General features: G+C 36.8%; 2 protein-coding genes across 2 annotated transcripts; one reads left to right on the forward strand and one right to left on the reverse strand.

Annotated features, from left to right (window-relative positions):
* The first annotated feature begins 6,159 nt into the window (after window positions 1-6,159).
* LOC144559996 (uncharacterized) lies at window positions 6,160-9,764 on the forward strand. Its single transcript, XM_078309161.1, has 4 exons — window positions 6,160-7,513; window positions 7,845-8,863; window positions 9,050-9,106; window positions 9,310-9,764. The coding sequence occupies exons 1-4, from the start codon at window positions 6,475-6,477 to the stop codon at window positions 9,550-9,552; spliced, it is 2,358 nt and encodes a 785-aa protein (XP_078165287.1). The 5' UTR covers window positions 6,160-6,474; the 3' UTR covers window positions 9,553-9,764.
* An 887-nt stretch (window positions 9,765-10,651) lies between these two features.
* Window positions 10,652-15,055, reverse strand: LOC144560000 (uncharacterized). Its single transcript, XM_078309165.1, has 5 exons — window positions 14,900-15,055; window positions 13,594-14,806; window positions 12,435-13,528; window positions 11,900-12,104; window positions 10,652-11,719 (listed from the first exon to the last, which is right to left on the reverse strand). The coding sequence occupies exons 3-5, from the start codon at window positions 13,449-13,451 to the stop codon at window positions 10,902-10,904; spliced, it is 2,040 nt and encodes a 679-aa protein (XP_078165291.1). The 5' UTR covers window positions 13,452-13,528; window positions 13,594-14,806; window positions 14,900-15,055; the 3' UTR covers window positions 10,652-10,901.
* Window positions 15,056-15,920: the final 865 nt, after the last annotated feature.

Here is a 15,920-nt window from a genome sequence, read left to right on the forward strand (position 1 = left end):
AACGGATATCTGTTTGCAGATGGAAACGATTGATCTGCCGTTTTTTTATTAATCGGTTGTTTTACCGTTTAATCGTCCATTTATTCTTGTTTATTTCCATTTATTCCCGTTTATTCCAATTTAGTCCAATGAATATTTAATTTCACATTGATTTTTTTCTATGATAGTGTGTGATAACAAGTTTTATAAATTATTTATTGTAGTTTTATTTGTGCTTGAACATACATCCAATATTTTTTATATATGTTTTTTCTTCTTACTTACTTTGAAATTGATTATTTCTTTTGTTATTTATATACCATATATTTTTTTCAATTACTTACTAATGTAATTTTTTCAATTAGTACGACATATTCATTTATGAAAATAAGTTGTTATTATAAATTAAATTTAGTGATTTTATGTTGGAATGTTTCATTTCTTTCAAATAATATGTTACTAGTATTTGAAAAGACTTAATTCTTGAATTTATTTTTCACTAAATAAATGTGTTACTTTGCACATGTAAAGTGCTTATGCATTAAGAAAAAATAAACGTAGTGTCATGGTATAATAATATAACTAAGTTAAATTTAGTTAATTTAATAAACTTAATGAGTCAAATAAATTATTTTTAATATATTATGATATATATACATAAATGTAACAAAAACTTTGAATTGTCCGCATAATTCCGATTAATCGGCCGCATATCGATTAATCGCTTGGCGGTACTCCGTCCATCCAACGACCACGTACCTTTGTTTATAACACTGGTGTGCATGATCTCAAGTGGTGCATATATTGAATTTTTTTTAGAAACCATAAATAAAAAATAAATTTTATCAAACCAACTTGATTGCTTTATTTATTACAAAAATTATAAGAATCGAGATGCCATTTTGGTCCCTTTTTTCTTTTTTGGGGACCGGATTGTCATTTTAGTCCCAGCCTTTTTTATGGATTTCGAGAAAAAAAATGTTGATAAATTGTGAAATTACCTGGGGGACCGAATTGTCATTTCGGTCCCAAAAAAAAATCAGAATCAAAATGGCATTTTAGTTCTTATGATTTTTGTAAAAAAAAAAGTAATCATGTTGGTTTCATTAAAAATCTTGTTTTTTTAAATTATGGTTTATAAAAAAAAATCTCACAGATTGGTCTAGCGGTAGGGGTGTAAACGGAGCGGATAATGTTGGTCCCAAAGGCACTTTAAGGGGGGTGAATAGGGTCTTTTTAAATTTTTAATCAAAGTTATAAAGTTCGAGTGAGTTGTAAAGTTATTCTTGACGGAAACTTAGAATATCTTTGTCCTAAACTAAAATGTAAAATAAATAAAGTAAATAGTAGAGTTTAGAGACACTTGACACGAGAGTTGTTTACGGAGTTCGGCACTAACACCTACGTCTCCGGGACCCGTGACCTTCGAAATGACACGCTTTTCTTTACCCAATGAGAAATGATTACAAAATAGAACTTGTGAGCCCTTACCATCTTTTGGGAAGTCACACGGTCCGAACACGAGCACTAAAGGCTCAAAAGAAGACAATTTGATTCGCGAGGACAAGGCTCGAAGTAGTAATTGATTTGATCACGCAGGATTACTCTAGGAGTTGTTGAATTGATTGAATAAGTTTGAGATTAATTATGAGTATTGAAGTTTAAGTGCACAAGCAATAATGACTTTCTCTAGATCTGTAAAATATGAAATATTGAAGATGGGGGCGGCTAGAGTGTCAATCAAAACCTTAGTATAGCTTCTATTTATAGAGAGCTGATAGAAATGAAGTATTTGGTGCTGACCGTTGCAACGGTACATGGACCTTGCAATGGTACATGGACCGTTACAACGGTAGGGTAGTTTGAACTGGTTTGGATTGTAACGGTAGAGGACCGTTATAACGGTCTCCATAACGGAAGTCTCTGTCTCTTCTTTCGGCTGGAGCTGCTTGATATCGATTTATTCCAGCGCATTCATTTCTACGGATTTATTTATTCCGTTGCAACGGTTCCTGGACCGTTGCAACGGTATGTCTCACTTAGGTCACTCTCAAGCTTATTTTACCAATTTTACAGATTGATTGTCCTTAATCTTGAGTTAATACTTTTGCTATCCAATATATTGTGCTTCATGACTACACCCTTGATGTTATATTACAGTTCATTAATTAATCCTTGATGTGTAATTATTGAATCTTCAGCTGTCATAAACCTGCATAATATCTCAAGAAGGAAAACTGTAAAATGCAATTATGTATGTTTTGCAAATCTAATCAAACGAGCAAGTCGAGGGCTCCAAAAGCCAACAGATAATGCTAATACCATATCAGTATCTGTTTTTCAATGAGCAGATACGGATACGGATACAGATACGGATAGTAAATGGATATCAAAGTTTAAAACCATATCCGCCTTAAATGGATACGGATACGGAGCGGATAATCAACGGATATAGATACAAATACGGATATGAAATGAATAATTGTCGGATAATTGAGTTATGCACTTTAAGATAGAAAAAAAGTGACTTGTTGTTGTCTTAAAACAATGACTAAAACTAATTTAGCAGAGACTAAAAGCATACTACATTCATGGACTAAAGTTTTGAATGGAAAAGAATGGAGAATGAAAAAATGGGGGTAAAAAAGAAAAAAATTGCGTTATTGTAGCACCATCACCGGCAAAAAGCGATTAAATTGAAAATCATATCGTATTAGACTATTATTATTAATACCACAACCAAGACTAATATGAATATGAATATGGGATAATATATAATAACTTCTATCCGGAGCAGTAAAGTTGAAGCTGATTGGGAGTAATTTCATATCCGAATAATTACGAATACAGATACGAATATTTACTTTCATAAAATTATCCGTATCTGTATCTGCCATTTTTTCACCATATGCAAGAATTATCTGTATCCGTATCTGTTTACACCCCTATCTAGACGGTAGTGCTAATTTTTTAATTTTTAGGAAATAGACAGTAATGTGAGAATTTTTAAATATTGGTAACTGAAAATTTTCGGTTGATGAATTGTGAAAAAAAAAAAAAATCGTCTGATAACCTCCACAAAATACGGGCCGAGTTGCCGGGGTGCGTATCCTCTGAGATATCTCAACTTTTGCGTGACCGACGTGTCCGGTGCCTATTCGGGGTGATGTAGGGGGTCAGTATTATGTCTGCTTTGAGATTCGTGCATAGAGTATTTAAACGGTTGGGATTTTCCAAAAAGTCACGCAAAGTTTGAGATATCTCAGAGGATACGAATTCCAGTTGCCGTGGGGTCTCATAGAAATGTGGACCCGCTGCTTTTCATTCCTTGAAAACACGGAGCTACTCTCCAAATCAAATCCGTTTATTCTAATACGGACGGAGCAGATCCTCAATGATGATGATGTGTAAAATCCGGGCAATCCACAGAAATAGATTCAAACCGTAGGATTGGAATTGACGTCCCAAAATTCCCTGCTATATATCGTGCTATCCTCCCAATTCTGTACCGAAAGAGCATTTACAAACCTCCAAGTCAACTCCACCAACTCTCCAAAACGCTTTTATTCATTCAGCGAATTAAAAATAAGCATTTATTTTTAGGAAGCTGATATGAGTACCCGCACTACAGTACTCGTACAGTATCCGCACTTAAACTGTTATAACTGTTTGTGGGGATCAAACTGCCATAACTGCACTTCAGATCTGTAACTTTTTTTTTAATATTAATAGTCAAATTTTGAAGTATGTAGTCCAAATAACACAAGTATTTATATCTATATAGTAAACAATATAAATGATAAATTAATTATTTTTAAATAATTGTACCTGCACTTTTTTTTTGAAATTTATGATGTCGTACCCGCACCTAAACTGCCATAATTACTTGTGGGGACCGCAACTGTTCCAGATCTGTAACTTTATTTTAAAATATTAATAGTCAAATCTTGAAGTATATAGTTCAAAGAACACAAATATTTATATCTATATAGTAAACAATGTAAATGATAAATTAATTATTTTTAAATAATCGTACTCGCACATTTTTTTGAAATTTATGACGTCGTACCCGCACCTAAACTGTCATAATTGCTTGTGGGGACTGTACTCGTTCCAGATCTATAACTTTTTTTTTTAATATTAATAGTCAAATCTTGAAGTATATAGTTCAAAGAACACAAGTATTTATATCTATATAGTAAACAATGTTGTAATTTTTACATAACTGCTTGTGGGGACCTAAATTGCCATAATGTTGTAATTAGATCCCTCATCTTTTTACATATGACACTGAAAGTATTAATATCTAAGTATTGAAAGTATTTATATCTATGCACTGAAGTATTTAACTATTTATTTTTATGAGGTCAACTATTTTTATTAGAGAAATATTGACGCGGAATTAGTGCCGAGGCTTTGAAAGGGTGCTGCTGAAATTTTAAAATAATAATTAGTTGAGACTATATAATATATTTTAAGAATAATAATTAGTGGACACAATATAATTAGTGGGGATCATAATACATTATTCCTCTGAATGCGAATACTGTAGCGCGATATTGTGCGGGTACTGTAACATGTGTACAGAAATGATTATTCTTATTTTTATTTAATTTTATTTTGTTACTTCACTGGATCTGAACTCCTCTTTCCTCTCTCTCTCTCTCTCTCTCCCCCCTCCATCATTTCCAATGTCTAAAACCTGAATTTTGAATGCACATTGGTAAGTCAATTGCAGAGGAACTGAGAGGGAGAAGGCCATAAGCAGCTTCCCATATCGTGCAAATTCGCCATTTAAGGAGGCTATATACCTTGTGCCGTAGAGTCAATTGTGGCTTCTGATGCGGGAACTTCTAGCTGTTCAGATTAAATTGAGATCAAGAGGTACTAGTTAAGTATAGGCTTATTCCCGTATGTTTTCTTTTTGTTAACCTAAATAGACATTTACATTTCTCGTACTTGATACGTGTTGGGATATAGCCATATAGGTCCACTAATTATCAACAATGTGGCCCTTGCATTTAACAGTATTTAAGCTCAAAGTTTGAATAGAAAAAAAAATAAGCAAAGAGATGAGCTGATTCTAACATGGGTTATTAGATTTTAGGAAAAAGAGCAGGAAATTATTGCCATGGGGCACTCACAGAGAGATTTTCAGAATTTTTCTTCTAAATCCTAGAAAGATGGTTCGTACACATAATGTAAATCGAACAGTCATAAAAACCCAGACCAGAATAACACATTTTACAAGTGCAATAGAAGAACTACAAAAAGTTTTGAGAATCATTCCATACCCTCATGCCATTCGCGTAATCTTCAGCTGCTCCAACAAGTTGCACAGCTGCATCAAGAGCATCTGGGGCCCATGAAGGGGGTGCCTCAAGGAGCCCAAGCAGTAGCCTCTGTGTTGCGCTTGGAGTAGTAATCGCATAGTATCTGTCAGATTGGAGACATAGTATAAGAAAATTACAAGAAAACATAATTAAAAAATACTAGTAAAAAAAACAACTATAAAGGCCATCAAACATCCATATCCTAGAAAGCTGAATGTGTAGGTATACTGACCTATGAAATAAGCGAGCATATAGCTCAAGAGGAGGCAACCTTGCCACGAGATGCTCGTCCAAAGGAGTTGTTGGGGGGTGGAAGTAGAAGTGCTGGAACAGCAGCTGCTGTCAGATTTGCAGTTTCGTATCGAGCCACCTCCTCATCACACACACTTAAAATTACTCCAGCGCCATTTGCCACTGCCCATCTTGGAGTTGACGGCATCAACTGGGGATGCTTCCCTGATCCACGGCTACAAGCTGATATTGCAAAAATAATATTTAGTCCGAAATTTTGGGGTTCCAGTAACATGAAGATTTGAACAAATTCAAGTAAACTGTTCTGTAACAGTTAATTTGGGGGTTTGGACAGCTTTAGGTCAGGTTAAATCCAGTCTTAAGATGGTTTTATTCCGGACCGAGATCACTACATTCATGTGGCCTCCAGGTTTGGGCTAATTTCTGAAATCAATTCAGGTAGTACAAGAAAAAACGACTAGGAGAATGGGCAAGAGATGCACAACAACCTAATTGTTACAGAAAAAACCTGAATTCAAAATTCAATTTACCTAGGTAACATGACTCAACAACCTAATTGTGGATCTCTTGTCCATTCTACTATCTCCATTATTTCATTTTGAATTTCCCATCTCAGTTTCTCTTCAAGGATTATAAATTCTTGCTATATTGATTCTCTTACCATGAAGTGGTCGGTGCGGTGCGAGCTCATTGTGGATCTGAACCAGCTAGGTTGCATTAATTAAACTTTTGTTTATTTTTCTACACAATGCTGGTTGTTCTGCAGATAAGGCTTGGTACTTAACTAATTCTCTCTCCAATTTCACTTCTGCAGGTAAGGATTGATTTCCCAATTTATCTTTTTCTGAATCCCAAATGCACTCCTTCACTACTCGTCACTAGTGATTGATGAAGCTTGAACAGAACTGAAATGGAGAACAATAACATCTATGCAAGTGTAGATAGACAAAAGCCAATTAGAACCAGTTTCGATTCAAAAATAAGTCTATCAGGTAGAAATGGCCCAAAAAACTCGAGTTCCTTTAGAAGACTTAATCATGGTCCGATCCGGCCTACTCGAAGGGAATCAAAGGGCTCGATTGGACAGATTCAACGATTCAGATCCAATCGATTGGTTCTCTGCCTGAGCATAATTGCTTTGTGGGGCTACATTGGATTTCATGTGCAATCCAAGTGGGCCCACAATGATAATGAAAAACCCAAATTCAGTGGTTCAAAGTACCAGTCTGGTAATTCTACCATATCATTTTTTGAGGAGAAGGTTGCAAATGAGACAAGGACAGTAATTTTGGAAGCTGAAGAGAAAAAGGTTGAGCCAAACGTGTCAAATGCAAAGCCCCATAGTTTTGAACTGGATTTGGATTCAAATGAGGTGAAGTTGAATAATATTGAGGTGAATAACATTGAAACTTTAGCAACTGTGGAGCAGGATGTTGAGTCGAATGTATCAGATTTGAACCTTCAAAAGAAGAAAAAGAAAACGACTGAGCACAAGTCAAGAAAAACTAAGAAGGCTGTAGATGAAAAAGATCCGAACAGTGAGTTCGAGGACGGTTTGGTGCCTAGAAAAAACACTTCATATGGGCTAATTGTGGGACCTTTTGCTCAGACTGAAGATACAATTTTGGAGTGGAATTCTGATAAAAGGAGAGGGACTTGTGATCGGGAGGGTGAGTTTGCACATATTGTTTTTTCCCGGTCGTTTGTTTTAGTGTTCCATGAGCTTTCCATGACAGGGGCACCTCTTTCTATGATGGAGTTGGCCAGTGAGCTTTTAAGTTGTGGGGCCAGAGTGTCGGTGGTTGTTGTTAATAGAAAAGGGGGTTTACTGACGGAGCTACAAAAGAGAGGGATTAAAGTGATAAAAGATCGGATGGAGGCTAGCTTTCTGGCAGCCATGAAAGCTGATGCAGTCATTGCCGGTTCAGCTGTTTGTTCTACATGGATTGGTTGGTATTTTTGCTGTTTATTTGACCACTTGTACCGAAAAGATCTTATTTTATGTTATTATTCTATTTTGTTCCCTTTTATCTGGTTCCAAATTGCAAACTGAGGCTGACATAAACCTTCTCAAAAAATTATCCTTTATAACAGGTATGCATTATGTAATGGTAATGACTAATGACTAGTATAGCATAAAACCTGAAACAAGAACCCTTGATCCTTTTTTGTAAGTAATATAGTCAATGATCCTATTAAAACACCTCATTTAGAATCATTACATAGGTTGAAATTCCAATTTAACTAATTCTGCTTACCTGATATTTTTGGATGGTGCAGAACAGTACCTGTCACATCACCCAACTAAGGCTGATCGAATTCTCTGGTGGATCATGGAGAACAGGCGTGAGTATTTTGATCGGTCAATGCATCTACTCGGCCGGGTCAAAACCCTAGCTTTCTTATCCGATTCACAATCCAAGAGGTGGCTCTCATGGTGTGAAGAAGAAAAAATTAAATTAAGTTCACAACCTATGTTGGTGCCTCTTTCAGTTAACGAAGAGCTAGCCTTTGCTGCAGGCATCCCTACCTCTCTTAACACGCCTCAATTCAGTGTGGAAAAAATGGGAGAAAAAATAAATTTTTTGAGAAATGAAGTGAGGGAAGAGATGGGATTGGGAGAAGATGATGTGTTGGTTATGTCTTTGAGTAGTGTAAATCCCGGTAAAGGCCAGCGGTTGCTTCTAGAAGCTGCTATTTTAATTCTTGGAGATAAGGTTAGCTTGAGAGATGAGCTAAACCGTTTATCTTTACTAAATAAATCAAACAAAACCGATGCAAGTAAAAATGCTACTTTACTTCAAAATCAAGGGTTAACCCTAGTTTCTCCTTTAAAAAATCAAACAAGTGAGGCCATTGAGCCAAAAAATGGAACTAAACTTCAAGAGAAGGATCTACTCCTAGTTACCAGTGAAACAAAAAGCAGGGACTTAGTTCAAGATAAAGAATTGAACTCCACCACTCTAAATCAAATAAATAATGAGATTTTGTCTAATATGACCATTGGTAATGCGGACATAGATACCAGCACTAGTGTGATTAAGGGAACAAGGAGGCAATTCAGGGGGCGTAAGCCTTTAAGGGGCTTGTTAGCTGAGAAACAAGATAATAAAGTACAAAATCTTAGGATTTTGATTGGTTCTCTTGGATCAAAGAGCAACAAAATACCTTACCTTAGGTTGATTTCAAGGTTAATAACTCAACACGCAAGCATGTCAAAGCTAGTCATGTGGACCCCGTCAACGACACACGTGTTATCACTGTATGCTGCAGCTGATATCTACGTAATGAATGCACAGGTGAGTTTGTACAGACTTGGTTATTTTAGCAATGTGTAAGTATTGATTCTTTTTATTTTCAATATTTATTTTCGTTTTTGAAATTAAACTACAGCTAAAAGATACTGGGTGGTTAAAGAGATGTGTCTACATTTTTATTCCTTTTCTTTTGGGGTTTAATTTATGAGTAATTTTTCATGCTGGTAGGGTATTGGAGAAACATTTGGGAGAGTAACAATTGAAGCTATGGCATTTGGCCTCCCGGTACATCTTCTCCTCTACATATTTTCTTAATTTCTGAAAACAAATTCCCTATTTGTAGTTCCTGCTTCTCAAGTTTATGTAGCTCACAAATGGTGCCAAAAAAATGTCTTAATTTTATACAGTAATAGCAGTGCCTAAAGATTCTCACTAAATCCTTCTTTATGTCCTTTTTTTGTTAAATAATTGTTGTCATTTGTTTGCAGGTGTTAGGAACAGATGCAGGAGGCACGAAAGAAATTGTCGAAGATGGAGTAACAGGCCTTCTTCACCCAGTTGGGAGGAATGGAACAAAAACCCTAGCTGAGAATATGCTCTTTCTACTTAGAAATCCAAATTTGAGAGTGAAGATGGGAGAAAAGGGGCGGGAACTTGTAATTAACAAGTACCTCAAGAGCAATACATACAATAAACTTGCACATGTACTTGCCGAATGCATGAAATCATAGTAACAAGCGCAAAATTCACCATATATTTTCCTTTTATTTTACCCCTTTTTTTATTTGATTAAGTTTTTCTCAGTTTTATTTTTACAAGATAGCAGCTAAGGTTGCTTACTGATTTTTGTAGACTATTATTGAATTTTTTGTCAGTTTTCTTATTAGGTTAGCCTTTTTTAAAATTTGAGGAACCACATAGAATTATATAAAATTTTATCAAATTCCTTGTAGAAAGTTAATTGTTCTTTTATTTTACTTGTAACTTCTCTTTACTTAAGTCACCAAAATGAGTTGGTAATTCGAAAAATAAAATGAATAATTAATACATGAGTTGGATTTGGGATCCGCATACTTCATTTTGAAAGCATATATGAAAAGGTGACAGTCTTTTCTGTGTTCGTTGTTAACTTTTGAATTTGTTAAATACACATCAAACCAATCTATATTGATGAAATTAATTTATCTAGGTTATATATTACAAATCTACAAGAGAAAGATTACAAGGTGCCTAAGGAAATAAGATCGAGAGAGGATGAAGTCTTCAATTGAGCAGGAGGAAGAACAAATGTGGACACAAGGAACTAATTACACTTTTTATTCACATAATTTTGTAATTAATACATTATACCATTCATTTGCTGTTAACTGACATGATAAGGAGCTTGACTGTTTCATTTAATCAATACTTAATTTGCTAAAATTGTGCAATTGTAAGAACCTATTATGTATAAATTTAGAAGTGTTGAATTGTAAACCTTGACTGCACAAATGGAATAATCCAAAAGACCCACATTCATTAGCTCACTTTTTTCAGATGCATTATATTATATATAAATTACATCCAAAGCGTTGAATTTCAAATTTAAAACTCAGTTTAGCACAATTTTCAGTGTTGCCGAGTTACGTGGATTATCAATGCATTCTAAACTAGATATCTTTGTTCTGCCACTTCTTTGTAAAAGCAAACTAACAAAACGAGTCGAAAAATCCATTGCCAGTAAATTGAGCTCAAATGCGGGCACAGCAGAATAGCAAATACTTCACTGATACTAGATAACAGACAAGCCATACAGATTAACAAGGTAAAACAACAATTAACACATCAACATCCACCACAATTCACTATCTTTAACTAAACATTCTGTACAAAATAAAAAAATGGCAGAGAAAGGTTCTATAAACTAGAGCAATGTTCTCCATCACAGTAAGGCTGAGGTAAAATGACAAATATACCATAGCTCAACCCTACCCCACCAACTCAGTAAGTAAACTCTCACTTGCAACCAATTAACATATTTTTCATTCGAGAAACTATATCCCTCTTACAAAGAAAGAAACAAAAAAATTCAGAGAAGCTTTCAACCAGCTCCATTAAACTTTGGAGTGGAAGATTTTATTGCATCAGCGATCATGAGAGCATATCTCGCTTGGTACATTGCCATATCAGCCTTTTGCATAAGCAGCTCTGCTTTTTCCCTCTTAAGCCTGGCCATATGTGCCGCATGCAGTGCGGCATTCTGTGCATCCCTCACCTTGAACTCCTCCAGATCTTCTTTAAAGAACCCTAGGTTGTCAGAAGGCAAACTGGTTGGATTCACCCTGTCGGGCATGTCAGAACTTGCCAGATCAGCCTTTTGCATACGCAGTTGTGTTTTTGCCCTCTTAACCCTGGCCATATTTACCGCATGCAGTGCATCATTCTGTGCATCCCTCGTCTTGAACTCCTCCACATCTTCTTTAAGGAACCCTAGGTTGTCAGAAGCCAAACTGGTTGGATTCATCCTGTCGGGGATGTCAAAACTTGCAGAACGCTTCCGCTTACCCGTCAACACAGTCTGGTTATGAGAGAGGGGTGATACAGCCTGGTGGTTGTCAGAGAACTGTGATGCTGATAACAGTGCGTCATTCTGTGCATCCCTCGCCTTGAACCCCTCCACATCTTCTTGAAGGAACCCTAGGTTGTCAGAAGGCAAACTGGTTGGATTCATCCTGTTGGCCATGTCAAAACTTGCAGGGCGCTTTCGCTTACCCGTTAACACAATCTGGTTATGAGAGAGGGGTGATACAGCCTGATGGCTGTCAGAGAACTGTGATGCTGATACCCCTGTGCTTTTCGGATGATTCAGCCTGGAAACACATGCGACTCTATCTCGGGATGCACGCGCACTAAGCCTCCCTAAAATTAAAATTCAATACAAAAGAGATTTATTATATGACTATTATGTAACAGGAAACACTGGCTGCCAATTGTCCCAAATAAAAGAAAGAAATGAAAAAGAACAAAGAAGAAACAAAAGAATTACCAAAAAATATATATACATAAAATAGTAATGATATAGCAATGAAAAAAAGCTACCAGATTTGTGGGACCCGCCATGACTCTGGGAAGAGGGGAGCAGCTTTTTCTGGGGGCGCTCTAGCTGAAGGCCAAGAGGCCTGAGGCAGAAGGCAAACATAGGTGGCTCGGCCGGGGGTGCCATGCTGAGTCGTGCACGTTTTATTTTTCTGACTGAAGCTTTCCATTCGTCTAGCAGCTTCTGGTAATGCATCCACAGTGGAGGCTGCAAAGCAAGAAAATTATCCCACTATATTGTAAAGAGGAACCTGGTATATTTCAAATCTAAAGAAAAGCCTGACATATATAATTATTATTGTGATTATGGACATGTGATGATAACAGGAATGGAAAAGATTATGCCGCTTATTGTATAAGTATGTCCATGCAACTCTTGAATATAATAAGCATAGTCACTTTCCCACAGCCAATCTTATCTTGCAAGCCAAGAAAATGAAACGAGTGACATGGAAATTGCAAACTAATTTCACAGTAGAGCCATTTCAACAAATGGTCCAAAAAAATTAAGAGAAAAATAGGAAGTAACAATCCCTACCTGCAAATGACGAATTAAGGGCATTCCTTTCTTCATCCTCTTGGTAATCCAGTAGCCTGCAACCTCCTTCACTACCTCCATGGGGCCCACATCCCCCATTAGCTCTTCAATCTGTTCTTTAGTGAACTCTGTGCAGTTATTCATGTACGCAAGTTTCTCACACTTATCCATAATCCGCTCAAATAAATCCTCTGTCAACTCTCTCTCTCCATTTAAACCCAAAACCCACTCCTCATCTTCACTATCCATTTCATAAATAACCCTAGATGGATCGAGAGCTACATCTATATCTGACCCAACCTGTCTGATATAACTCAACCCACGCACAAATGGCCGCCTAAAACCAACCATGTTATCACCCTCAACTATCAGTACACCAGGTGTTGGAATCTTTTCAACAGAGGCAGCCATGTTTCGATTGTAACATTCTACATACATCTCCTTGAAAATAAACCATTGGTTTTTTTCGGTAAATTCTAAAGACCAGTCCCTTCCACCCCGCCACATCATCGCATTGTTGTACCGGTTTGTAGACCATGGCTGCATGACCTGGTTTGCACGATAGAAGTACTTCGTCTCTCTGAAAAACTGCACGCATAGTCTTGCACCATCCTGCTCGTCAAAGTCAAGCACCACATGGGCCCCACATTCCCTCCAACCTCTGCTATCGTCTGTGATGAGCACATTTGCACAGCAGGTCAAGGCATAGTCAGAACATTTGCTACTGTGTGGTTGAGATGAGGTATCAGAGCAGGGTTTTCTGGAGACAATTTGATCGCTCAAGGGTCGAAGTTTTGGGAGATAAGAGGTTGGAGGGGAAGACACTGTTGCATCCTTGTCATCTATTTTGATACTTTTAGTAGCAGAGCCATCTTTATCATTGTCATCTCCAGAAACACACACTGAGGTTGTCGGTTGTGAGTTTTGGGGAAAACTGGAGACAGACATCTTTTCCTGATGGGAACCGAGTAAGAATGAAGGCGGTTTCAAGGTGCTTTTCTCGTTCATGAAAAACATCAATGGATTTACACCAGAAAAAATTGGTTGATATGCCAACAACGGGTCAACCAATCCACTCGAAGAATCCTTCTCCGCTGAAAAGTGCAATTTTATAAATAATACAAAGTTAATCTAAAACAAAAATAATCAAGAGAGTTACCTTTGCTATTTGGAAGAGTAAGAAAAGGAAGATTTGGAGCTTTTTTAGGTAAGGTTTAAATGACTCGGTTTTAATCAGCTTTTAGATTACATAAATATGAATGCCTCCACTTTTATGCATGAGTAGTCACATTTAATCCGCTTCTGCATATAAGCCCATCTCAAATTAGTGATCCAAAAGAAGCTGAATAAACCTATAACAGCCTGACCCTCATAGCCATGCAAGCCCGAAATTGCACAAGTGATTGACATAACCAGCACTTTAGACGCTTTACCATTGCACTCACCGTTCATCTTAAACATTCCCAGAAGGAAACACAAGATGGAAACTGCTGGCCTCAAACAAACCTTGAGCAAGAAATATTTCCCACCAAATGAGTTGTCTGAGACCATTATTTCTGTCTTTAACAATGGTGACATGGTAATTAAAGAGCCGTTATAAAGAAAGAATAACGAGTGCCAATGCCAAAAATGTGACCCTACCAAAACCGTCCCTCAAACATTGCTAGCGGTAAGTTCAATTTCAGCACTATGTCACAATGGCTAGGCAAAATCCTAGTTGTATCAACAATAATGGTGCCAATGGAACTGAGATTCTCCTTCCTGTTCCAAAATTGTTTCCTAGAATAAACAATGACAAACCTGCCATTCTTAACCGAGCTCTTATTAGCTTTCACTTCAAAGTTATTACTATTGGACGTTACAGGTAATGGGTTGGGTTCCAGCTGGTACAAGGAGCATGTTTGCAATGATTTGACTGGTTTTGTCTCCACAATCTTTTCTATGGTAGCATCAGAATCCTCTTCTCTCTCTTCTTCAAGATTTGTCCCCGATAGCAAGTCCATTCCGCCTTCTCCTAATCCCTGCTCCGAAAACATACAGAGGTACCCCTTTCAGCAGTCCTTTCCCCTTGGAGGATTTACTATTCTCACATTCCACATGCAATCTATGTTGATTTGTCACACCTACAACTGGATCTCTGTTGTGAGAAGGAGCTATTCCAGTGAGTTCCTTGTGACTTTTGGCACAAACTATTATTGACAAAAATGGTTTGTCAACACTGTTGTCCATCTACAGATCGTCGATTTGAAGAAAAAGAAACGAAAGCAGTAAATGGACCATCCATTATAGGCGCAAGAATGGTCATAACCCCAATTGCAGATCAATTAACATGACTGAAGTTGCATGATCACAAAATAGATCAAAATTGGGGCCTGAAATTGAGGGAAAATTAATTAAAAAATTCAAAGCCCCATAACCCTCGAAAAATCGCATCAATGAAAATTAAATTGGAGAAGAAGTGATACCTGGATCAAATTCTCGAATAGCTGGCTTCGACTACCGATCGAGAAATCTTCTTAGAACAAATAGATCCGACAGTGGAAGAAATTGAATTTTAGGAAGGAATTGATTCGTTGGACGACACAAACGCACGAGGAAAATGTCGGAAGCGGAAAAAAGAATAATAATTTACATACACGAGGAATATTAAGGATCACAGCTCCGTAGACACAAATAGTGGGTCCCACTTTGTAAAATTACTTAAACTGCATAGTCCATGTGCAGGGTTATATTTTCCAAAAGAAGAAACAAGAACTACAAATCATCAGATCTTGATTGGAACGACAAATCTCAGCCGTTCAGTTAAACCTACTGGCTGCTGCCCCGCCCGTCCCGTCGTGAAGATTATGAAAGAAGAGGAATTTGAAGCTAACTTGAGGCTATTAGAGATACCAGATTATGATATATATGATATTAGGCTCAAATCGGTACTATATATATATATATGTGCATGGATTTGGGAAAGGGTATTGTCAAGATGAAGCATAAGGGCAAAAATATTCAGATGAGGTCAAGGTGTTAGGTGTGTGAGCAAGAGCCCCAGATTTTGCATCTTTTCTGTATGATATGGAGGAGGTCTAGACGTCTAGTACTCTAGTCATAGCCAGCACGCTATCCCTCAAATAAAGCATACAAAGATCTAGTTTACCAAATTTTGTAATTTTTGCTTATTTCGTATCGCCTATAAAAGGCTAGTAGTTGTTTGGATTCTGATTATACATGTAATGGTTTGCAATCTGCGTTGCTCTCTGGCCTCAGTATTACTGAGCAGCACATGTAATAAGCACACATACAAAAACAGTGAATCAATACATGAGCAATTTTATTTTCTTTCATGTTAATATATACTATTGTTGTTATTGTTGTTATTGTTGTTGAGAACAAAATATATCAATCTAAATGTAAAATAATGCATGATACTCCCAAAACATAATGATTTATTTGCATACAGGTCTATCATTCAGCTAAAGCTAATCTCATAGGGGC

The sequence above is a fragment of the Carex rostrata genome, chromosome 9, assembly GCF_964058835.1.
Source record: "Carex rostrata chromosome 9, lpCarRost1.2, whole genome shotgun sequence".
Classification (NCBI taxonomy): Eukaryota; Viridiplantae; Streptophyta; class Magnoliopsida; order Poales; family Cyperaceae; genus Carex; species Carex rostrata.

What these genes read in the sequence shown, in the direction of transcription:
- LOC144559996 (XM_078309161.1), top strand. Translation starts at nt 6,475, where the DNA reads ATGGAGAACAATAACATCTATGCAAGTGTAGATAGACAAAAGCCAATT. An exon ending in TGTTTGTTCTACATGGATTG is followed by an intron (nt 7,514 to 7,844) that starts GTTGGTATTTTT and finishes TGGATGGTGCAG; the next exon opens with AACAGTACCTGTCACATCAC. An exon ending in CTATGGCATTTGGCCTCCCG is followed by an intron (nt 9,107 to 9,309) that starts GTACATCTTCTC and finishes ATTTGTTTGCAG; the next exon opens with GTGTTAGGAACAGATGCAGG.
- LOC144560000 (XM_078309165.1), bottom strand. Translation starts at nt 13,451, where the DNA reads ATGTTTTTCATGAACGAGAAAAGCACCTTGAAACCGCCTTCATTCTTA. An exon ending in CCTTAATTCGTCATTTGCAG is followed by an intron (nt 12,105 to 12,434) that starts GTAGGGATTGTT and finishes CTTGCTTTGCAG; the next exon opens with CCTCCACTGTGGATGCATTA. An exon ending in TGGCGGGTCCCACAAATCTG is followed by an intron (nt 11,720 to 11,899) that starts GTAGCTTTTTTT and finishes TTTTAATTTTAG; the next exon opens with GGAGGCTTAGTGCGCGTGCA.